This window comes from Streptopelia decaocto (genome assembly GCF_964273445.1).
Source record: "Streptopelia decaocto genome assembly, chromosome: 13".
Classification (NCBI taxonomy): Eukaryota; Metazoa; Chordata; class Aves; order Columbiformes; family Columbidae; genus Streptopelia; species Streptopelia decaocto.
This window is the reverse complement of record NC_138668.1, coordinates 9,852,647-9,877,836: the sequence shown is the minus strand read 5'-3', so window position 1 is coordinate 9,877,836 and position 25,190 is coordinate 9,852,647. Positions and strand designations below refer to the sequence as shown.

The 25,190-nt window shown below is 40.9% G+C and overlaps 1 protein-coding gene across 7 annotated transcripts in view; it reads left to right on the top strand.

Annotated features, from left to right (window-relative positions):
* The window catches only part of DNAAF8 (dynein axonemal assembly factor 8), an 88,212-nt gene that overhangs the window by 14,733 nt on the left and 48,289 nt on the right, over window positions 1-25,190 (top strand). For all 7 annotated transcript variants that reach the window (XM_082064263.1, XM_082064265.1, XM_082064266.1 and 4 more), the window contains exons 11-13: window positions 14,175-14,366; window positions 17,028-17,183; window positions 21,857-22,051. In XM_082064263.1, coding sequence (XP_081920389.1) covers window positions 14,175-14,366; window positions 17,028-17,183; window positions 21,857-22,051 — 543 coding nt within the window. The remainder of the gene's footprint in view (window positions 1-14,174; window positions 14,367-17,027; window positions 17,184-21,856; window positions 22,052-25,190) is intronic.

The following is a 25,190-nucleotide window of genomic DNA, read 5'->3' as shown; positions in this document are numbered from 1 at the left end:
AGCAGCTTTATATTTCAATTTTGTGGCTAGGTTTTGAAGATTGTGGTTTTAATAATAGGTTTTGCTTTTGGCTGATGTCCTGATTAGGGGACTATGAAATTATCCTAATTTTTTCCAGAGCCCAAAATATGGCTCAGAGGACAGGGCTGGTTTTCCTCCTGAAGAGATTTGTGTATGTAGTCCTAATTCATCCTTGTACTGATTTCACTGAAAACAGGGTCAACTGAGAAGGTAAGGAGAGAGGAGAAATTCCAGAATTTGTCCATGGGTACAACATCAATTGTGATTTATTTGGACTAATAGCAATAAGAAAGCTCTGCTGTTGGTACAAAAATTGGAAGACCTTATAGCCCTAACCTGAGGGCTGGCCTGATTTGTTTTGTAAGCAACTGATTGCTGTATTTCGGCAGATTGAAAGTTTTTCTATATACATATATATGTATATATATATATATATACACAGAATTAATAACTGGTGAGAAGTACAGGGCTAACACTGACAGCTGAATTTTTGTCTGTCAGCCTGCCCTGGCAAGGACAGTGCACTGCACAGAGCTCTCTTTTGAAGGTTGTAAAGGTTGTGAATCTAGTCTTCAGACTTGCTGCTTTCTCAGTGTGGGAGGTGCCACCAAATTCCAGTTAGTCCTTATTAAGATGCAGGCACACGCTCAGTAGAAATATACTTAAGCCTTGCTCACTCATTCCTGACAATGCACCAAGTGATTGCTGGATTGTTCTGTATCTTGATAATTTCCCATATTTGCTGCATCAAAGCCAATAAAATGAAGATAATGGCTTGGTAATACGGTTCCTCTCAAGTATGGCTCAGGGTGTATCTACACCATAGTCTTGCTGTAGCTGAATTGCAGTGTAAAGTTGCCTGTAGTAGCTTTAATGGTATTTCTGCCAGTAGGTCATAGCACTGTGGACATTGGCACAAGCTGTCCAGCCCAGGATTTAGTCACTTCCGATGCTTCTGGCAACAGCTGCCTGGTACCTAAACTGACAGCCTGCTTGAGGGAAACCTGCCTGAACTTCTGAGGCACACTTGGTAGAAACAAAATCAGCACAACCCATAATAACTGTCCTGTGAGCAACTTTGCTCTTAGTTCTTCAGAAATGCTCATTATTAAAATTTAGAATGAAAAAATGTATCAGTATCATCTATCATATACAACAGTCATTTATCAGATTGCTTGAAATACATCTTGACAGCAAAATGTTTTCTTTTTATTAGAACAAGTTTTTCTTTTCTGCTGCACTTACAAAGGCAGAAAAACTTGTATGTTTTGACATTTAAAACTAAAGAAGCTGTAATTTGGCAACTGTGCCTCAGTGAAAATATCTAATATCTATATATAAACCTGTATATTCAAAGAGCAAGCCGCAGTGTTTGACAGAGTAGCACATTTTCAAATTTGTTTTTGAGTCCTCTGTTTCGGCAATGATAGATGTTCAGATCTGGAACACTTGTCATAGTTTCCAGAATTCCTCTGACCATTTATAATGTACATAAATAATTGAATTGAATAATAATCAGAGGGAAAGTTTAGAAACTCTGTAATTACTGTAACTGAGGTGCTGGGAAAGAAATGCAAAGGAGATGTAAGAAGCTGCATTACAGTTCTTGTCTAAAATTTAAAAGCAGTGGAATTCAGATTTAATGCTGCTGTCTTTTTTTCTTAACCTAGTTCAGTCAAACTCTGCACTCAGCTTCACTCCGTGTGAAGCACTAATATAATGAGAGTCAGGATTGGGAAGAACGCTTTCAAAACAGAGCAGGTAACTTAGGAGATGAACTAACTTTCAGAGGTACTCCAGCATCTTAAGGAGGGGCTGATATCCAGTGGTATTTTCAAGACACGCAAGTACCAAGTTTCCCTGGAAATCAGCGGGTTCATTCTAAGCATTCTGCCTGCCAAGTCTGTGTCTTTTGGGTATCTGAATACTTGTGTGATCTGGCCCACCTCGTATTTTCAAAAATGCATGGAAGAACCTGATTTAAAAAATCTGCTCCCTTCCACCACCCAAACATTCAGTGACACTTAAGGCTGACACGGGTTGATCTCTTCTGAAAACGTGCCCCTTAACCACATTTTTACCTTTTGATCTAATTCAGAACTGATTTAAGCATTTAAATTTCTGCTGAAAGCCAGCGGAGTGCTGATGTGATACATACTGTAAGGTCAGGCTGAATTAATAGTTTAGAGTAACACGCATGGGTTTTGTTTCAGTATTTCAGCAGAATTGTTATTGACAAGGGAGACAGAAGGAATGCTGTGCAGTATGTAAAACAGTTAAATGGAGGATGTAAAATGAAATTAGTTTGATCTGTCATTTCACTCATCTTGTGTATAATGATACAGTAACTTAGTACTGATGTTGATTTCTATATTACATTCCCATTAGATGCAATCTAGATAATAGTTGTTAGTGTTGCCAGGCTTGTATCTGAGTTTGATGCCGGTGAGCAGCACAGGCAGGTTACTCTGTAAGGGAAGACAAGCCAGGAGCTACAGGTGACAGCAAAGCAGGCAGGGGCAGAGGCCCCACCAGCAAAGAGTGCGGTCCCATGGTATTCAAACAAGGAAAGTGGAGAGGGTCAAGTGAAGGTAACCTGTTCGCAAGTCTGGTAATGATGTAGGTCCAAGATCAAGGCCAGAAAGTCAAGTCAGGGTCCGGTTTGGGTCCTGTGACAGTACACAGGGTCAGCCAGCAGCCCAGGGAGTCCACAGGGATGGAGCAGGTCTGAGATCTAGTCACAAAGTCAAATTGCTTAGTTTAAGAGCGGAGCTCAGATCACTGAGGTGAGGCCAGGCAGAGGCATAGCTGCAGTGGAGCTCAGTTGAGGACCACGGCCAAGTGTCTCAGCTTAAAAGCAGCTCCCAAGCAAAGGGGGATGGACCCAGCAGAGGCTTCATACTGTTCTTTCCACAGCGATCTCATTTGAAGTTACGTGCCTGAGCTTGCGTCAGAACTGGCCTTCAAAGCAGGCAGCTGAACTGCTGCAGGGAGTGGTGCTCATGACCCTGATCCTTTACATCCAGCTATGGATTTAATTTGACAGCAAATAGCATTTAGCTTTTATTAAGCTCTTTTATTGCTAGGACAAAATAGGTGTTTTCAATAGGGTTTCAGCCTGCTTCTTTCTTTACCTTTATTGTTTTATTGAGATATGGCAGAACAAGATAATGCAGTTTGAAAGCTATTAGGAAACACCTTGTTACCGGTACCTTAAAAACACTGTTTTATCTACCTTTTACAGCCAAACTGTTTGGAAAATGAATGTGTTGACTCATACTGAGGCATCTAATTTTTCTTGGCTACACAATGACTTTGGCTAACCTTGTGTTAGTTATTCTATTACCATGATCATCATCTTATTGCAACTTAGCCTTACAGCTAGCTTACAAAACAAAAACATTCAGCCACAGAACTGAGTCATTCTAGCTTAACAAATCTATTATGCAGATACTTGCTTTTCTATCTTGAAAACATAGACTCTATGACCTTTCTGTCAAAACTGGTACATTTTTTATATTAATATGCTGTTGACTCAGCTTACTGATGTCAGGTAAAATTCTCAGCCAAAAAATTTTCTGCTTGCATTCCCACAAAGCTAAAATTAACAATATGCTATGGTCAAAAGGTTTCTTGCCCTTTGACGGCCTTATTCTCACTTCAATCTAATATCATTTCTACAGGAAAATCCCTGACACAACTCCTGGATGGTACTTACTGTCAAGAACAGTGCTGAAGCATTGTATGTTCAGTTACTGTGACAGTTACCCTGGATTTACAGAGTATGACTGAAAGTAGAGATTGACTTCTGAAACTTGAAGGGATCTTTTTAGTTCAATTACTGGTCCCGTATGTTTGTTTGATGTAGTAGGTACCTTGATCTGCACAGTTGTCAGTGAAATGCTTTTGATTCTTTTACCTATCTTACTAAAATAGGTGTCTGTAATTTCTATCACTATTGTGTGGGTGTATTGATCTTTTTCAGGCAGCAGTGCTTGCATTGACATTGGAAGGTGCATTTTTCTTACATCTTACTGAGCACAGGGGGTTGCTCAAGGACATTGTGAGTCCCAAGATCCCAACCTAACAGTTTACCAGCTGGACCATATGACTTGGGCATCTCACCAGCTCCATTGTAGAGCACCTTACATGAATGCACTTAGGTGATGTCCTAAGCAGTATTTAAAAATTATCTGTTTTTATTGCTGTGTTGAAAATACAGAAAGGAAAAGAACTGTAAGAAAGTGAAATTTGTCTCAGTAGAAAGAATGTACACCAGTTATGAAAGGAATAGGTTTTGTTCTGCACAGAATACGCCAGTGTATCTCCAACAACGTGGTGCCTTATACAGATTTGGAGAAGCTGAGGAAAACCATTTAATTTTATTTCAGTTATAATGATCTTGTGACACAGTAGCAGATTTTTTTATATGTCTGTATTACTCTAAAGCTGATCTCACATGTAATAAATCACTCTGACCAAATGTTTTCATTCACACTGAACCAAAGCAACTGTTATGTTTGCACCTATGTGTATGTAACTGAATCCAGTATTTAGCCCTTACTATTATTTTACTATAGCTTAAAAAAAGAACATTAATTGTAAAAATAGCAAAATATTTCCTACGCTAAGTCTTTTTCTGGCATCAGAACTGAATTTGGCTTGTGCTTCGCTCTAGGTCTTCTCACTCTCTTGGATGGGCTCGGGCAGGGTTGTGGCCAGCAGTGATGTGCCGAACAGCCAGCAGATGGCCCCTGAATTCCTCCTTTTTTTTCCAGGGAGGTATTTAATGAGTTCCTGAAACAAGATTAAAATCTCTTGTACTTAATGAACCGGCTGCCTCAACTCAAGAAAGGCTTAAAAATAAACTAAGGCAATTAGAGATGTAGTTAAATTTAGCATACAAAAACAGAAGGCCAAGATTCCTGTTTGTACCACCAGTCCAGCACACAGGATTCAGAATAGCATGGAAGTTCCCAAGAAAATGTTTTTCTAGCATAGATGACTGTTAGCTGGCACAGAGCCTGTAGTTCTGGCCTCCTCTTCAGCTTCCTACTTGGTACTAGTGAAAGAAAATAGGGAGGGATTTGCTGGCACCGTACATTATGCTTAGGTTGAGTTTATCTGGTCTATGGTCTCTTTGGCTGCAGCCAGAGGAGCTGAGGCTGCTCCTGCCTCTGCTGTGGCTCAGGGTGGCACAGATCTACCCTAAGGATTTGCCTTAATAGGCAAAGCAGAGGATCTAGGCCTTAAATGTCTAAATGTTTCTGTTATAAACAACTTCCTTTGCACAGGCAGAGTCTGCTTGCTCGCTGTTCTCTGAGGAAGAGATGTTACGGTAGTGTGTGCTTTGGCACTCTTAGGGCACAGATTGAAGCAAGTCAGGCTTTACAGATACATAACTCTCCTCAGTAGTTCTGCTCACGCAACCAGAGCAGTTAAAAAATGACATACAGCAATCCCGCTTTAATAACGTGCTGTCTGCTTCAGTAGGTTTCTCAGCCAAGTTGCTGCATATATGCTCAGAATCAGGAAATTCACCTTCTGTACTGAATGTAACAGGACTACCAAAAGCCACAGGGAACCTTCCATTTAAACTTCCATGTGGAGATCCAGTCTGACAGTTTCACAGGGTCTCCCACCTTTGTCCGTTGCACTTTCTAGCTATGGAATGAATTAAACAATCTTTTTTTTTTTTTTTTAAATAAATGGCTCCTTTCAGTGTTGTTTCTCTGACTGGAGTTTGAAATGGCCCCAGGAAAATGTGAAATATTTAATCCTTTCTATTCCTTGGCATATCTTGGAAGTTATTAAAATGAGTTTAGGCTTATTCTTGAATATACTTACACATGATCTTGACAGATAAGAACATTTGTTGCTATTGCTTAAGGGAAAGGTTAATGTAAGTAAAAAGAACATAGTTTCCAGAATTACATGCATGAACTTGCTGCCAGTAGAGGTCCTAAATACTCCTCCATTCACATCAGCAGGATGGCTCAGATTAAACTTGAAGACAATGATGTAAAATGTCCAGGGGCTAAATTTTAATTCTCATTTAGAAGAGGGCAAGAGGACAGAAAATCATTTCTATACCGTTTGTCTCCTCAGGTCTTTGACAGGTCCTGTGTTTGTTGGCAGAAGGATTAGTGACTGTAAGTTTGCAACATGTGAACAAGTGCCAGTCACGTTTAATTATACAGAGAGATACTTTCTGCCATGCATCTCTCTTGGAATTGGAATAGAATTCACAACTTCTGGCCTTACCTCAGGGCTGTGATCAGTGATGCTATTTGTAGATGAAAGGGTGCTGAATTTGTCCCTCTGTTTTTTGAAGGAGATGTACAGACTTGTCTGACACAGGTGCACTACCTTAAAGAAGCTGTGTAGTTTAAGCTGTATCACAGTATCACAGTATATTTGGGATTGGAAGGGACCTCAAAAGATCATCTAGTCCAATCCCCCTGCTGGAGCAGGAACACCTAGGTGAGGTCGCACAGGAACATGTCCAGGCGGGTTTTGAATGTCTCCAGAGAAGGAGACTCCACCACTTCCCTGGGCAGCCTGTTCCAGTGCTCTGTCACCCTTACTGAGAAGAAGTTTCTTCTCAAATTTAAGTGGAACCTCTTGTGTTCCAGCTTGATCCCATTACCCCTTGTCCTATCATTGTTTGCCACCGAGAAGAGCCTGGCTCCATCCCCATGGCACTCACCCTTTATATATTTATAAACATTAATAAGGTCCCCCTTAGTCTCCTAGTATTCCTAGTTTTTCACATGCCTTCTGGTTTAGTGTTATGTCTTAGGTTGGACTACAGTTCCAAATCTTAGCATGTTGGGGAATGAGCTTGGTCACAGCTTGTAAACACATTATTATACAAATAATAATTATGGACACATTATACTTAGTGGTAGGAAATGGAATTCAAGGCTTTATCTGAGATTATGGAGTAGAAATATGATGCAGTTATTTTATTTTAAAAACACAGAGCTCTGTCCAGCTCTGTGCCAAGCATCTGAAGTTCCCACAAGCTTCAGTGGATGTTGTAAGCACTCAGCAGTTCCCAGAATCACAAAACCCCTGTATTTACTGCCTTGGAGAATTCATAGGTCTGAAGGGTTATCTGCATACTGTTGTGCAGCTGGACACACAATCACAGAGCCTGTATGGCAGACAGGACACAAATCCATTTCTAAACTGGAAGGTGACAGTGTGAAAAGCAGGCTGCTTGAGCTTTGGTAAAACTTCCTGATAAAAGCAGCTGAGCATAGTTGCCTCCTCCCCACCCCTTTTTTTTTTTTTAATTGGGGGATTTCCATAGTGTATCAGGGGAGATACAGGAAAAGATAAATAAAGACTAGAAAAAAATAAGGCCTTACTCATGTTGATGAGTACATGGTGAATCTCCTGTTGGATCAAACTAGGAACATATGCCAAATACCAGCCTAGTTTTGAGACAGCTAAACACCAATTCCACGCCCTATCACAGCATTTCAAAGTGAACATGTACAAGCTCATTCCCTGCTGTGGGTCTGGAAATCATGGCACATTTTATTTGTGAGGCATTTTGAAATCATTTGAAGAACAGTGCTATGGAAGATACAGATACTACTTTTTGGGGTTTGGAGGACATCATACTGTTTCAGGAATGTCAAGAAAGCTAACAGATGAATTTTGAAAGCTCCTTGATAACCTTACACTGTTCCTCTTCACAGTGTTTTACAGGCTTTTGCTAATTAATCCAGCTAGACAGGGACTAGGATAAGGAAATATTATCTTCACTTTACAGTTTCGCAGAGAAATAATCCATTCCAGAGGCAGGACTAAGGCACAAGTTCCTGATTCCCAATCTTGTGCTCGCATGAAATGTGTAAGTAATTAAACTTCTATTACTTAATTCAGCTGCTTCTTGTTAACCAGGAGTATAAGCTCATTAGAGGAGGAACTTTTTGTTACATATGCTTAGACTATCAGCACAATGAGGCTGTGAATCCTTCTAAGCCTCTCGAAGTGTTACTGTAGTGTAAACACTAATCATGGAAAAGGCACTTCTCATTTTTAATGATTATGTCTCAGAAAGCAAACAAAATCAAATAGGATTCAGTGTTACTTTGATTTTAAATTTTAGTGCAATTTCTAGAGTAGTTCTGTATTTATCTGAGGAGTCAAGCTTTTGTCAGAAAATTTTCCCACTTCTGACAAATAGAGAAGCTGCTTGTTACTAGTTACTTGTGCCAGTTATTTGGGTGTTTTTTAGCTGCACTCAGTCTTGTTTCTAAATGGCCTCAATTTACACATTTTTTCTTGAAAAATATTTGTGTGCAAATACCCATTTTCAAACATTTTTGGTTTGGTAACATACTTCACAACCACGTAAATGTTTTGTGTTCTAATAAACAGCATTATGTTGGAATTGGTCCTTAGTTATCTGGAAGCTGGGCTGGTATTTGACCTGTGCTCCTAGCTGGCTGTAAATACTGCTTAGAACATCTATGACCTAATGAAGTAATTCAAGAGCAATTCCATCAAGGAGGTCGTCATTGCTTTAACTGTGCTTGCCTACCAGAGCTGACTAGATAGATCTTCCTGTTTCATTCACAGTATTCTGGTCCTAAAAAGAACATTAGCTGGTTGTGTAAGACTGTCTAATAATAACAATAATGTTCAAGGCCCAGGACAGGACACAGCAAGATGATGAGGGGTCTGGAGCATCTTTCTTATGAGGAAAGGTGGAAAGAGCTGGGTCTGTGTAGCCTGGAGGAGAGAACAGTGAGAGGGGATCTCATCAGTGCTTATAAATATCTTAAAGGTGGGTGTCAAGAGGATGAGGGGGGACTCTTTTCAGTGGTGTCCAATGACAGGGTAAGGGGCATCAGTCACAGACTGAAACACAGGAAAGTGCATCTGAATATGAGGAGAAGCTTCTTTGAGGGTAACGGAAAAATGGAACAGGCTGCCCAGAGAGGTTGTGGAGTCTCCTTCTCTGGAGACATTCAAAATGCTCCTGGATGTGATCCTGTACAACCTGCTTTGGCAGGGGGGTTGGACTTGGATGGTCTCCAGAAGTCGCTTCCAACCTCAACCATTCTGTGATTCCGTGAAGAGATCACAGTAAGACATACATATACAAGAGAGCCAGCATGGCAGGGGCAGTGCTGTGTACTCACATCAGGAGTAGTGTGGCAGGACAAGCAGAACGGAGGAGGTTAGGACAGGGTGCACACCCTAGGCTACAAGATTCTTCTTATTCAGGAGATAATGTCTGATGCTGTGGAGTGTTCTTCACTGCAGATAGCAGAAGAAATGTCTGTTGAATTTCGGGCCACAAATACTTTCTGCCTCAGTGATCACGCAGTGTCTCTCTGCTTACTATCTTCTACGGGCCACATCCTTGACTTTTGCCAGAGGGGTTATGCATATCTTTGATAGCACAGATGAGCCGTTAACTCTAGTGAAGCAGTTGAGAATTCCCTTGATGCAGGCTAATGCAGAAGTGGCATAGAACAGCGTAATTCACACTACATCACATCTCTTGGTTGCCTTAGTTTGTGTTGGGAGGGATTATGGACAGGATGAAGAGGGATTTTTGCAGAACACTGACATGTCCTGAGCCAGAAATGTAGCTGATCCTCACTATCATTAACTGTCTGCTGGTGTTGTGGTGGCCGTAAAGCCGCTTTAAATTGCGCTTGGGGTTAACCATGCTCAGCTGGCAGCAACGTGAAAAGGTGTACAAAGTGAGTTTTGCTGTCCTTGGTTCCTGTGCCGAGCTGTTCCCTTCTGTGCGTCTCGTCTGAACTGCAGTCCTATATTCAGTAATTTCTGGCAACGAGCTGACATTTCTCTTTGACACTTGCCCTCTTTATGCTCCAGCAGAGACACTGTCAAGCTTTAGCACGCTTATGCTGCCAGACATGGAAAAATGGTTTCTTCTGAATCAGAAGAGGTTATGTTCTTCATGCCCAAAATGAAGAATATCTGTCCAGAACAAGAAGATAACTTTCAGCAAATAAATTCTCTTTATTATATTTTTTTTTTAACTTAAGCTTATGATATGTAATGCTCTAATTGAACTGGAGGACTACAGAGTTCATAGCAAATAATGCTTCCATTATGCAGCTCTGAATTCGTGCAGTCTTACTTTGGCAGAATTATCTCCTTCGGAGGATCGTAACTCCTCCATTTTAGCAATCTGAAGCACAGCTCAGATCAGAAAATGTCAGTAACATCTTGCCACCATCATATTTTTCACATAACCTCAGCATGCTTGATTCTCAGAAAGCCATTGGTGCTATAGAGAGTGAATGTAGTACAAAAATGCATTAACAGAAAGACCATTCAGACCATTAACATCAATTGTACTCTGCTTTTTGTTTTCAAATGTTGCCTTCCTAATTACAGTATGTTCTGCCAGTTGCATGCAGTAAATGCAGATACTTTCCTCATCCTTATCCTTTGTTCCCGCTTTGCAATGATAAAGCATTTCTTTGAATAATTTCAGGGTTTATTCCACAATTTATTGTGGAATTTCAAATAATTTACCAGATGGCATTGTCATCATTTTTCCTTCCCCACAGAAAGAAAATGAACAAACACTTGACATTTCCAATGTGTCTTCACTGAATGCAAGAATTTTTAGAAGCCATGAGAGTGTTTTCTGCTTTGCCTTAGACGGACAGAATGGTTAAATGTGTCCTAACTATCTCCTCTCCTACATTAGCAATGTGACCGTGTGGAAAATAGATGTATAACCACATAATCAACATGGTTGTGTTTTGTACCATGAGCTCTGTCTATAATGAAGCATGAACATGCAATGCTAGAGCTATTTCAGCATAAGAGTATAGAATTTTCATTAGAGAAATTAGCTGGAGCTACTAAAGGACCTAGAAATCAGCTCACATTTACAAGCAACACAGCAGATGCATCATTTGGCAAAAGATTTCTGCAGTCAGTAATTTGCCATTCATCAGGGATTGCCTCTTAAATCTGTGATCCAAGCTAGGGTGCAGATGACATAGAAGGATAAATTTAGACATGGCTGAAAACAATTATTTTGATTAAGCCTTCAACCAATGGGAGTAAGATTCTTCCTATTCCTCCCCTTCCCCCTCCCTCACCCTCTCCAGTAAAGAAGGAGGAGACTGTGTGACTATAACTTATCTTCGTTTTACATGTAGTGGTTGTTTTGATTTAGGTCTTGCTGTTGTAGAGTCTGCTCAATGTAGTAGCGAGTGTTTTTTGATGGAATATGATACCTTGCTTCAGGGTTAGCATCATTTTAGTTAGTATTGGAAAAGGTGCTGGAAGGAAAACATCGAAGTTTTGTTTACCTGTGAAAGAGAGACCATATCTTTAACTTAAATTGACTTCTCCCTGACCTGTCCTTCTGCTGGGAGAAACCCTCAGACTGGGTGAGCTGATTCTGCCTGGAAATACTCATTTGCTGTCTCAGGTTTATATGGTGAAATGAACTTTCCAAATGTTTGATGTGGGGTGGTTCCCAATCAGCAGTTGACAGCACCTGCTCTCAGCCTTGTACCTGGCTGGAAACCAGCAGCAAAGTTGTCACCTGGCCCTCTTGACTCCTGAGCTGCTACTCGCTCATTCCAGCTTCTAACAGTTCTGATAATTTTTCCCACATTTAGGGCAACAGGGATGTTTGTCCAATCTAGTATGCAGGAGTAGTAAAAGCAATGCCAACTAGTCTTTTAAAAAACAATCAGCACAAATATCATTTAACCAATTAGAGCCATTTTAATAGAAACAAAATGATGTTAATCTTGGCTGATAAACCCGTATCTACTAAGCTTCAGCTTGCTGCGATCATAAACAGCTCTGCTTTTTTAAAAAAGTAAAGGAGGTAAAATGCCTTTTTTTTTTTTTTTTAGTTATGTGTATGGATGCCTTCACATTGCAGGAGGTTTTTTTATGAACAGTAGTTTCATTTGGGGCTGTGCCTCTGTGTGTAACTTCAAAACCGCTGTAGCTGAAATCTAGAAGATTGGGGGTATCCTTAAGTTGTCTTGCAATTCCTTTTTCCTCATTCCTTTGTTTGGTGCGGGTTTGGGTGGAGGTTATTGACTGCTTAGTGTCGTTAATGCTTCTGCTTGCGCTGTTATGTTAGAGTGGAGGAAGTTGGCCAGAATTGGGGGTGGAGGGCTGGTTGGAAAACCTAGCTGAAGGGTTGTAAGTTGCAATATTGTAAACTATAATTGTAAAACACAAAAGCAAACACTTTGGAAATAGAAAATTTTGTCTTATTTACTTGATGGTAATTGTTGGCACTTGACTACAATCAGCTGCATGCCTGTCTGTGATTGACAGCACAAGTCTAGCCAGAGCAACCAAAAATAGCCCAGCGTGTGAGTAATTTTAGTCTTTTTATAATCTAATATTGTCACAAATAAAAGCTGGTGTAACATGTAGGCAAATTGAACTCTCTTCACAGGTAGACTAGGCTAAATTGGGTAATGCTGTGGAAAGGCATACTGAGAAAGCACTGAATGTATCTTACTTCAGCAGTTCTTGCCCAGAATTAAATAGAATTAACTACTTTTTTGTTCATTAGCCTTAATATTGCTGAACCTAGTTAATTTCTTCTATGCCTAGGTTCTTGTTTTGGGTTAAGGAGGCTGGCAGAGGGAGGAGAGGGAAGGACCAATATTGATCAAAACCTCCCTCATTCTCAGAGAACCTTAATAAGTAAAATTCTTGGCTGATCTTGATCAGAAAACCTATTGAGGCCTCCCCTGCCGTTATGCCAAGCAAATCTGGAATAGTTGGAAATTTCCTGCTGAGGCATTAGTAGATACTGTTCTAATCTTTAGCTCTTGAGTTACCTCCTATCATTGATCCCCACACCCTTGTTGAGAGGAAGAATCAATCATTTCTCCAACACAGGATATAGAAGAAGCTCATCTTTTCTCGAAAGTCCCCAAGTTTCTTTTAAGGCCTCTTCCTCAGAGAATTACAATGGTAGGATCAAAGCCCTGATGAATCCTGTTAGCTCTTCAGGACTACAGTAATGTTAGTAATGCAGATCTGCAGCATCAGAAACTTTTGTATGACTATTTTTCCTTTATTACTAATTGCAATTTTTATTTGGTACTTGTAGGCAGTGCTGTGCCTGTGGCATGTATTTTGGCACCACAGCACTGGATGACACAATAGATCTGCTTGTGGCTTTTTATTAGTATATTTTTTTGAAAACCATTTTAAGGAATTGTCTATTTTGAGGACAGACACGAAAGTCAGGCTACATTAACTTGTCAAGTGGATTAGTCATTAAACACCTTTGTGGACATTTTAATTCAGAATTAAAGTGGCTTTAATTGGATTTAGCTTACTTTGCTTCCAAAGTAAATTCAGGTAAATCAAATTAAGTTTAATTCAGTGTAAAGATGTGGGCAGGCATCGTCATTACCGGCTATCTGGAGCAGCTGAAAACATAACTGCTTAGCTGCTCCTCGACACCCGCCTGCTCCCGTTGTGTTCCTATGGTGTTCCACACAGCTCAGTGCAAAGAAAGGAGTGCTTGCTAGTCATGTGCTAGAGTAGGTTATTTAAGATTAATTCTGCTCACCTTAATTAGCAGTTTAGTCTGTTGGCTGACCATGCTGGCAGGTACAGGAAATGCAGTCGTATTGTACTTTGCTGACTCTGCGGTGCGGAGTTGGTGCTCTAACATGTAGCTTGGAACTGTTAACCCCCTGAACAGCTCCAGCTATTTGCAAAATGAAGGTATGTCCACATCTGTCTGCACTCAAGGATGCTTTGGGGGGGCCCTGAGGGTCCTTATGAAAGGATCTTAACTGCTGATCATCAGTACTCTTATATATACTAGAGAATCTTTGCAGTTGTAGGGACTAGGTTCCTAATTTACAAAAGAAATTTCAGGGACAGCAAATCTACTATAGACAGGAATAGCAAGCCTGCTATTAATTACAGCTGCAGACCCAAAAAAACCTGAAGTGCACAAGGAGGTGTTGCTGATATAATGACCTTGCTTTTATGGCTCATGCTTACTTTTTGATAAATGCTTGCTAGATAGTAATTGCCCCTCCTGTGATGGCAATGAATGTAATTAATTTGTGATGATTAATACAGTTCCAGTAATCTGAATTACTTCTATTTTCATACTTTTTTTTGGACAGGAAGCCTCTTATTTGCCAGAAATTGACACATTGCCTAGACCACACAGTATGAAAAATGAGGTGCTGCTTATGACCATTTGGCTGTCAAGTTGTGGCCAAGTAGCAACAGATCAGTGTGGTGAGCAGGTTCCTGACATGGTGCTGAGAGCAGCCAACATCTACCAGGCCCTTGTGACGTGGCTTCTCTCTCTGGTGAGTACATGCTGTGACAGTGCACAAAAGAAAATCTGCATGATTAAAGCAGTGATTTGCCCTCCAGTGAATACATAATCATTCTTGAAATCTCCTCCTTCCGACAGCTACACACACACACACACAAAGTAGTGGCTGAACAAAGGGGAAATTATTTTCTAACTCACCTTATCACCTTAAAATCAGTAAATAAGTCTTGCTGAACTCTGTGAAAGCTGGATTGTGCCTGTAGTTTACAAAGAGCAGGGCACAGAAAGTAAGAAAAAATTGTTGAGCCTGACTTGCAGTAATCAAAGGGGACTACTGGAAGCAGAGAGCTGTCTAAGTATTATACTTTGGCCTTGGCAAAAGAAGCAAATGGGGACAGGTACCTATTTCTTTATGCTTGTTCTATTTAAGATTATATCCTTCTGACAATCAAGAGGGCTATAAACAAGTGATGGTCTGTTTTATCTTAATTGTCCTTTGGATCACATATTTTTCTCCTCTGAAGAAAACCACCTTTTCCTCACTATTCCTGTTCATCCCACATTAGCCTTTTCCTCTAGGGAAAGCAATGTGTGCTTTTCCTCCCTACCCTGTGTATTGGCCTCATTCTTTTCCCTGGTTAAAGACATTGGCATGCCAATACCAATCCATGCACGCAAGGTAGATTTCTCCCTGAGCGGGCAGCCTGCTCAAGGCTCTTAAATCACTTAAACTCCACTTAAACAATATTAATTGTTAATGATGTTCACACTTCCATTAAAACATTGCTAACATTCTCTAATGTTTGTTCAATGCTAATGAAAATTGCCACTTGAACAGCCCCAGAGTCTGGATCTCCCATTCAGAATGTAGTAAGCTCATGACCAGCTGCAGAGTGAGCTTTCTTCCCTTGTGTTATTCCCATTTGAAAAGTGTAAGCTCTGATTGTGGCAGCTCTCTCCAAGCCTGAGAAGGTAACTCAGCTGCCAGGGCTCAGCGTCACTCTGCTGAGACTGTAGGGTCAAATGCTGTGATGTGCTTTGTGTCTAATAGAAACTGGGGTAAAATCCACCGGTTTTTCACGCAGGTTCTCAAACAGGTGTTGGATAGCAATGAAAAGTCTGCATTTCTTTAGTATAAAAAAAAACCAAACAGGAAGTTTGAGGCATTTTTTGACCAAGTTCTCCTCTGGTCAAAATCTATGTAATTCCACTGATTCATTGGATTCCTGTCTTGCGTAGATCAGAATATCTTTACTGATTTCATTTGAGATACGTTGATTTCTGCTGGTTGAGAACACAATGCTTCTGATGCAAGCATTCTCCCATGGCAGAGCTGCTACAGAATTTCCCGTGTGAAATGAGTGTTCAAAGCAGTCAAGGACTTGGTAGTGCTATTTTGAGCAATACAGCTCAGCTACACAACAGTTTGAAAATTCACTCATGCTTTATGTTGAGAACTCATTTCTAAAGGCATTTATCTCACTGTAAATAGTTTTGGTTTATAGATGCAGTAAATAGCAGAGCTGTTAATCCCTCTAAAGATCACAGTGATGATATAAAGCATGAGAACAAGACTTAGTGATTTCTGTATTCACCAGAATCCTGGGAAGGAATTATACTTCTGTAATTCAGACTTGCCTGTCTCCTCATCTTGTGCATGACCTGGTTTGGGCATCTCTGCCTCATGTGGCTGCTATTCCTTTTGCATGGCTTTGCTTGTTACCTCTGTCTCCCACAGCCTTCTGCCCTTTTCACCTGCTACCGAGGTTTCAGGATGCTTTGCAGCACTACAATACCTTCCCAATTTGTTTCAGGTATCTTTCCTGTCTCTTTTCTACTCTGTAATAAAGTTTCTCGTGTATTTTGTATGATAAAGTGCATCACATTTCAGCCTGTCTTTGAGCAGCCTTACGAGCCAATGAGTGGTCTATCCTACTGGACACCTGTTTCTGGAACTAAACTGATATTCAGGATAAAAGATGTCTAGTGTTCATCTTGGGGTTGGCAGAAGTTGCTTTTTACCGTTCTTGTTTTGGATCAGATCTGTGTATTGGAATATTGGAAAATAGAATGTTTGCCCCCCGCACACATGTGTATGCAAAAAAAATCCATCAAAAATAAATCACTTCAGTCTAACTAAAAAGTGTATTCACTGGAGAGGGATTGATGGGATTTTGGCTATTAGTGGTCACTAGCAGGGAAGACAAAGTCACATTAAGGAAGCCCGCCCTAAGTCCTCAGAGTGGTATGGTCATTTAGCATTGATTTTTGAACTGAAATTGGATTGATCTCATCATATCATTAATGAAGGCTGCACATGGTGCCACTGTGGTAAGATCACACAGTGCGGTGTTGACAGGAACTGTGTTCTGATTTCTTGCTAGACTAGGGAACTAATGCAAGTTCCTGCTTTCACATAGTGAAACTGGTGGAAGTCAGAGCTTGCAAGCCCTCATTGAGAAAATAAATCCTACGACTTATCAAAACCTACTTGTTATTCCTACTTAATTTGGTCTTTATTGATTTTTCTACTGGCTAAACCACAGCTAATTCACTAATCAAGTGAGAGTGCTCCCTGGATTATTGTACATTATGGGGGTCTACTCAAAAGCAACAGAGAAAGATAAAGGGTTCTTTTCAGTCTCTAAATACAGCTATCTAAAAATGAAATTATGTTCAAATGGATTTACAGGTGCCTCCTGTGAAAATGAAGGGTGGACTCAAAGCTCCGTTTCAGGTGGTAGGGCTGCAGCAGGTCTGGCGAGAGGACGGCTTGGCCCTCTATGCTTGTCTAATGCCAGCAGAGGAGTCTTCTGCCCAGAACAGCACCAAGATCCAGAAGATAAAAGTGAGTAGCAGCATTTACACTTGCTAGGCATGTCCAGCAGCCACAGGCACTTACCACTGCTTTTTGCTAAGGACCAGGCTTGGATGTGCCAGTTCCAGCTCAAATTTCAGTGAGGTAGGGTAGAACAGTGTAAGTGCTGCTCTAAATTAGTATGTGGGAACAGCCCAGTACTGTGGGAACTGAAAGATTGCTTACAGCTAATTGTCAACTCAAGCTGTCCTCAGTTACGGTGAATTTAGATTACGTGCAGATGTGAAGCCAGCTCTCTCTGGTCTTTTGTCTCTGCTGCTCATTAGCTGTTAATATCTTTTTGGTGGCTGTAACCCCACAGTGCAGAAATTTGTCTGGGTTCAGAGGAGACATATCTTTGGCATGTGTTATCATTTTTGCGCTTACATTTTATCCATGTGATGAGGGCGTGTTGTCTGCCATTTGGTCCCAGGAGGTAGGACCCAAGACTCAGCTCTGGTAGACTACAGCGTCTGTGCTGCGCAGTGAAATACCAAGCTGAAAGGTCTAGCGCACAAGCTGAAGATCTAGCACATGTAGGTGGCACAGTGTAATGTGGGGCATGTTATGAGCTTATGTCCTGAAAACAGCAGAGCTATGACATAGCAGCTCTGGGTCCTAGTTTGTTGGCTCTGTCTTTTCACAGAGTTAATATGATACAAAATGATACTCTGAGCATCTTGTTCTGTTTTCAGTTTTGAAGACAGTTTGTTAGGTGTTATTGCTACTCTTGCCTGGTATAAATACCCGTCCTACCTATGCAGTGTAGCTGACTGTTGCTGGAAAATGTACCCAGGTATGTATCAGGAGCAGTGATCTTGTGTACCCAAGATCTCCTGTGGGTCACTTGCTTGAATAACCTGTGAGATGCTGGCCCTGTGCTCTGTTCAGGCTGATAAGTTTCAGGTGGCTCAAAGCAACACTCGTGGCTTTAGTGAGCTGGTAGTGGATTTTCTACTCTATTTTTGCCTGTTCCACCCCGTTAATGTTAACGGGAATGTCATGATATGTGCTCATTCTTGACACTTCCTCTGTGCTGAAAAGACCCCATTGGACCCAATAGCAGGTGATCTTAGGGAGGCCCCAGGTATCCGATTCACACCTGCTAGACACATAATGTGAAATTTAAATGGAAGAGGAGGTGTTAACATATTTTAAAAACATGCTTAAGCTTCCCCTACTCAGCTGCAGCAAGCGTTCTTCGCTTGCAGCTGCCTGCCTGTCTGTGAGCAGTAAAGATTAAATTTCCCATGATGTATCATAAAGCCTGGAGTATGACAGCTGTGGCTCCAGTGCTCCTGCAAGTAAATGGCTGATGCTGACAACAAATATCATCATGAAAACACTACCAAAAAAAAACCAACCCCAAAACAATAGGCAACCTTTCTGTTAGCATTTGAGCACCTGTTGGCAGAAGCAGCCAGGCTAATGACACTAAGCAGTCTGGCAGACCGGACGATGGCTTAATGTTGATTTCTGTCTAAGGCACCTGAATTCAAGATGTTTTCTCTATGGAACAAATAAAATGGAGGAACAGAGACTGACCTGACTTCTGTCCACTTGCCACCTTGCTCCCTGCTGATTTTGACTGAGGAGCTGGCCAAAGCATCACAATTATTGAGCACTGAGTATATTCAAAATATGCATCTGGTGTTGTGTACTTGAATGAACTCCTGAAGCTGCAGGGTCAGGCTGCTCTGAACATTTGGTTGGAGCTGGAAAGGGTTGTGTCCCAGGTTGGTGGAACGAGCCATACAGAGTTTCCAGTCTGCATATAAATTGTAAATGCTATTCTGCTGCCCCATTTACAGTTACTGCCACTGCTGTTGAGCTCAGCTGGTGCACACAGCACCGAACATACAAGGCATTTGGATGGTGTTCCTCAAAGCAAGACTGTGTGTAATGGAGGTTTCTCCTCATTAGAAGCTCTACCGTATGTCTTTTTGGTAACAATGACTTTTCATCGGTTTTGCTTTCTTGAGGCATTTGCAAAGCTCTGCTGCTCTTTCCCCAGCAGAGATCCAAGCTGACAGGAACAACAAAAGTCTTCCAGAAATGTCAGCCACAGCAGAGACAAGGAAACCAGCAGCAACTGCTCTGGTGTCCCCATTCCTTCCCTTGAGCAGCTTCAACCGTTGTTGGAGAGAAACGTGGTAGATTTGATTCTTCACACTTAAGTCTCTTGCTGTAGTGTTAACGTACAGCATTTTAATGATTTAATCAGATAACAAAATTCTGATGTGGTTCTTGTTCCAGTTATCTCCTATGGCCATGAAGAGAACCACTTATCAGGGCTTACCTTCAAAATTTGACTATGTTTCCAGGCATTTTTGCTGCATCTATTTGCTGTAAGAATGTAGGGAAACTCTAGTTACTTCTTTGGATTATTTAAAAAGATGTACCAAGGAGTGTAAATGTTATCCAGAAGCATTATAACAAATTGATATTTTAATGTTGTTAATGTGTAGAGTCCAGAGTCCATTTTCAGTGCCAAAAGCTGGTATGTACAAGACTATGCAACATATTAGGTACAGACTTGTGCCTGCTTGATGCCAGGAGGGAAATGCCAGTCTTTCTATGTGTATCTGTACTCGTGTCTCATAACAGCAGCAAAATTACAGTTGTCCATAGATTTTCTTCAGTTTGTAATATGAATATGATTTTTACAGCAGATGTTGGATTGATAGTCTAAGAGCTTAAGGACCGATCTGTGTCAACAAGGCAAGGTTTCACTTTCCCCAGCTTGTCCCACTGTTAATTCCCAATCTTGGTGTGACTGAACATGCTGAGTGCATTTATCAGTCCCATTGGCTTTGATGTTGTCTGATCCTGTGGATTGTTGGCTGTTCTAGGTCCACAGCTATAATGAAAGGGGACAGTTCATCACCAAGAACTGCACCAAGACAGTCTGCTAGTTTCATGTTACCGTATGTTGTTGCTGCAGCTTTTTGTTGCTTTGATGTTTTTAATTATTATTATTTTTTTTCCCCAATTACTAATATTTGGAGCTGAGGTACATTCCAGACTTCTAAGCTATCAATGTCTTATTTACTGGCCACTTCACTGTCATCTGTGTGTCTTCTGTTGTTTGTCACATTTTATTTCTCCATCCTAATGTCTAATGGTTATGAATACAAATGTAGTAGTGGTTTCTCAAGGCAAATGCTGAACCTTTTGCCTTATTCAACTAGAATGAAATCAGTTCCTATATCAAGTGGTTCTGCTATGTTACCTCCCATTTTTGTCAGTTTTTTGGACTTCAATTTTGGGGTGTTCGTTTGTTTTCTGTCCTCCCAACAACTGACAGTTGGTAAGGTAAAAAGTGAGGTAAATTTGAACATTCTGCATGGCTTCGGTTTCTTGACTTGTTGTCAGAACAAAGGCTTATACACTCACCTCTTGTAATTCTTGCATGCTGATGGGCAAGTTGCAGTTACAAGCATGTCTGATGGGAATGAGATTTGTACAGCGGATGCTTTCTAAGAATCTACTAAGCATTCCAAATTAGGTATTGTGCAGAGCAACGTGGTTCTTGTCTGTACACTTCCATCATTTAACAGTTTTATGGTGGCTCAGAAGAGCTCATAGGCTCTGTCATTAGATTTGGGGCTTTTTTGCAGACCTTTTCTTCTTGAGCTCTAGTTTTTAGGTGGGATAATAGCTGGTGTAGAGAAGACGCTTTGCATAATTGTTGATACTGTTAGTTTCTGATTTGGTCTTATTGAGGTCACCAATCTTGTTCTCTGACAGTCCTGCTAATTAAGAAACAACCTGGAAGAAGAAAGGGGCTTAGATGGGAGGTTAAATGATGGAAAACTGTAATTTAGCAGTGCAGTATTCAATATTAATGTATTGATATTAGTATCAATATTTTTAAAAAATCTTGAAATTAATGAATCTTTTCATTTATATCCACGTGAAACCCTTTGCAAATTAATGTTTCATTGTATTGGGCTGGTTTACAGTCCTGTTTATAGCATTTTCTCCCTCTTTAAGTGTGGTGTGTGACCTACTTCAGAATAATATTTGTGGGCTGAATGGGTGTCATGAGCCAGTTATTTTATACCAGTGTCTTCACACCAACTGAAGATTGCTATTAACTCGTCAGTCATCATCTGTGGTGGAGTTTTATAGCTGAGCAGTCGGAGTGTGTTGGGCGCTCTGGTGGAAGGGGAATGCTGCTTATCCCCCCTGCCTTCACCAAGGGACACTTGGAGTCAAGTCTATGTGGAGACACATCCCCATGTCATGGGGTGAGCCCTTCCATGCAGCTGGTGCATGTAATGGACTGTTGCAGGCAGCATCTGTTCTCAAGTTCCATCTCCTGGGCCAGGAATCCAGACAGTATCAGGACCTCCCATTCTGTCTTTGGACCTGGGAGTAGAGACTTTGTGGGGTGATGGCGGGAGGAGTGTGGTCTCTGTGGGTGAGGGGCTGATTTAGAGCTCTGGTTGCAGGGATGCAGGGTGTGATGGTTTGGGAGGCTGAGGGATGTTACGTTAGGGGTTTGGTTTGGAGAATCTCAAGTCCAGCTGTAGGGTAGATTTGTGAAGAATGAGGCTGGGATGGTTGCAGACAGAGAAACTGCTGCTACACATGTATGGTACAGAACAGAAAGTTCCCAAGGCCATCATCAATGTTTTTTAACCATTGTCTCTTTGCAGACTAAAGAAGATCTACAAGGAACATCAATTTTTTACCAGAAGATTTCTGCATTTCTAGCCTGTACATGGCTTCCAGATGTTGTTTGGTGGAGGGCAGAACTGGCCAATCTCTTCCAAAACCAGCTGTGTCCACTTCTTCCTGAAATTCCCTCAGTCCTGCTCAATTGCATCACTGCTGTTAATTCTGATCCCCAGGTACTGTACAGAAATGCTTGGACTTCTGGTGATTTGTTTTCCGATTGGGTCCGGTAAACACTGCTGTTCTTCCAGTGTTAACAGGTATTCCCATTTACATTAGTGAAGGATTTAAACAGTTTGAGAACAAATGCTTCTAAGCACTGCAGATTTCCACTGAAGTGTATGAGATTACAAGGACATAGCACCTCTTAAAATCAAGTGCTTAAAATCACTTGCCTGCCTAAAGACATCTGCAAGAACATTCACTTCATGCTGTCTATAAGTAGAATGTTAATTAACTTTTCCACTTCTGTCAGGTTAGCAAGTGCTCCATAGCAAACATTCAAGCGAATGAAATGTTAAGAGAATTCATTGTACTTACTGAGGGAGTTTATTCCTTGAGGGCAATCAGTGTTGCTTTTAGGCCCTTAACAGCCTATCATACCTTAATGTAAATATTTAGGCCAGATTTTCAAAGAAGTACTAAATATGACATGGTTTCCATACCTTTTGAGGGAATGTTCTACTTCTTTCTTTCCCATGACATCACCAGCCTTTGGAAAATTGTGGTCTTTTCCCAATGTATCTCAATCAACAAAAACCTTGAGACACAATTCCAGGGAATGGTGAAGACTGCAATTCTGGTTCACAACAAAGTTTAGTTCTGAAAATAATGTAGCATAAGAACTTTTCTGCAGTTTCAAACAGATTTGGGGATTACTATTACTCTCTGCGAATCAATGCCATGAAAGCTTAGGGGCTTAGCAGTGCACTTAGCAATTTGCCTAGAGGTTTATCCCACTTCTGTAGAGGAAAAGGAGGCTTAATGTTGTTGATTTGCAGTCACTGTAGCTTTCAAGTAGAAGCAAGTGCTATAAAGCAGTCTGACGTACTTGTAAAAGATAAATCTGATGTACATTTTAAGGCATAAAATAAGGCATCATTTAAAACAGTCAGGGCTTTTATGCAAATCCCTTATTAGGGGAATTATAAATCATTACAAATTAAGCAGCAAGATAGCAGGCAGTTTCTGGGTGTGGATTTTTGCCTTGATGCAATAGGAAAACTGAAGTCAATTTAAAGACCATGTTCTCTTCCTAAGTTCAAATGCACTGTGCCACCCTGGTTCCCAGGCCTGAATTACACAGAGACCACTATGTGTCATGGCTTTTTGGTAAATATATCTTGCAGTTAAACAGAAAAGCTGATTTCTCAAAGCAAGACTCAATGAGCCAGACTCTCAGCAGGCAGCAGCTAACCCTGTTGTCTGCCCTGAAGCTTTATGAAGTGGCACCAACTGAGAATGTTCCCAAATGTCATTAACATACAGCCAAAAAGTGCTGCATAGAAAATTCAATATCATATTCTTCTGTTCAGGCCCGGTGATCTATGCTTGCTTTTTATATATTTATATTTATTTTGAGGTGGTATATGGAAAACTAAGTAGACCAAAGAACCTGCTACTATGTGTTGGAAAAGCATGCAGTGAATACCTATTTTTGCTCCAGGTAGCTTACAGTCTGAGACAAAAATCTAGACAGGTTCATGAAACAAATGGGTAGAAGTGGAGGGAGAAAGAACATCAGGTAAAATTGCTGTCTGCTTGTGTACTGATTGGCTCTGTGTATGATTTTTATAAGCAATTGTTAGCAGTAATTGTAGTAACCTTATCTAACATTGTTTGCTGGTGCATGAGCTCATGTCTTGTTTTCAGTCAATTGGTCTAGTGTATTTTCAGTTTGCTCTGGACCCCAAACAGTTGCTTTTCTCTTGCTATTTTTCTTTGAGGCTTTTCTTATTAATGCTATGTGTACAGCCTATTAACCTGCAGTAATTCACTTCAGTAATTCACTTCTGATATGAAGAGTAAACTCAATGCAGTCATTAAAACCCCAGGTTAGGTTAGGAGTGATGTAATCCCTGTGGAAGTTATTAACAGCGATGTCTCTTGTCAGTGAAAAGAGGATTGCTTCATTTTAACATAAAAAAGTACTTGCTCCTTTTAAGCCCTAAGCATTAACCTTAGGGATACAGACAACATACGTAGCCAGCGTTTATGCTGCTTTTCCTCTGTCTGTTTGCTCCATTAAGGCACAGGGGATTTCTCTTGCTCTCTCTCGGTTTTTATGGCCACTGGGACATTTGTCCAAAGGGTGCAACCCCTAACGGTCACAGTCTTTTTGGTCACCTTCTAGAGCATCTCCTTGAACTCTCAACCTATCCAGGTGCTGGCCGTGGCAGAGGATTCAGGCCATGGCAGTATTGGATGGGGAGATTGTGTCAGTGAGGTTTCAAGGAAGAAGGGGAATCTCCATCCTTAAGTCAAGGTGAATGAGACTTTTTCTTTTAGTTCCAGAAAACGGATTTTGTTGCACCTTCTGGTGATCAGTCCCCTACTTCCTGCTGCTGTAGTTTCCCTGCTGACTCCCAGTGCAAGGGTTGTGTTTTCTTTTTTGAGACAATGGTACTGATTAAGGGCAGGCCTACACAAAGTTCCCTCCTTGCTTTTCACTTAAGCAAAACTCCATTTTTTTATTTTTTTAAATGCAGTTTTGTCTAGGCATAGGTGGGAATTCCAGAACTGGGTAGAGGGAGTTAAATTTGCCCCCATGTTGTAACTCGATGCTGCCAAAAACATCAAACAGCACAAACGAACTAACAGGAAGTTTGATGTATGGGAGTGGACTCGCAGAAAGTACAGCAGTCCTTTAATGTGGCATTTCAGACTTTTGGGGTTTCCCTGCTAGAGAGTTGATGGCAAGTGTGTTACCAGAGGAGCCCTGCACGTACACACATTCACACAAGCTTTGAAAATTGCAAACTTTTTTTTTCAAAGAATGAAATAACCGTGTAGCAGAAGAGCTATGCATTGCTGATGAGACTAGAAATCACTGTTTCATGCTGTGGAAACGCAGGTCCAGATGCATCACTTGTTACTTTGTGCACTTAAGGCACCTAATTTAGGTATGTGCTTGCCCTGTCTGTAGGTGCAGTCTCTGAAGAGGAAGTGAGGGGTATTTCCACAGGATCTTTCACATCTGTGAATCTGTTTTAATATGGACTCAACAAGAAGACTCTGAGCTTTAGAGTTTGAATGCTGTGACATTATTTCATTGACAAGCATCACAGCCTTAGCCCTGCTGAGTGGCTTCAGCAT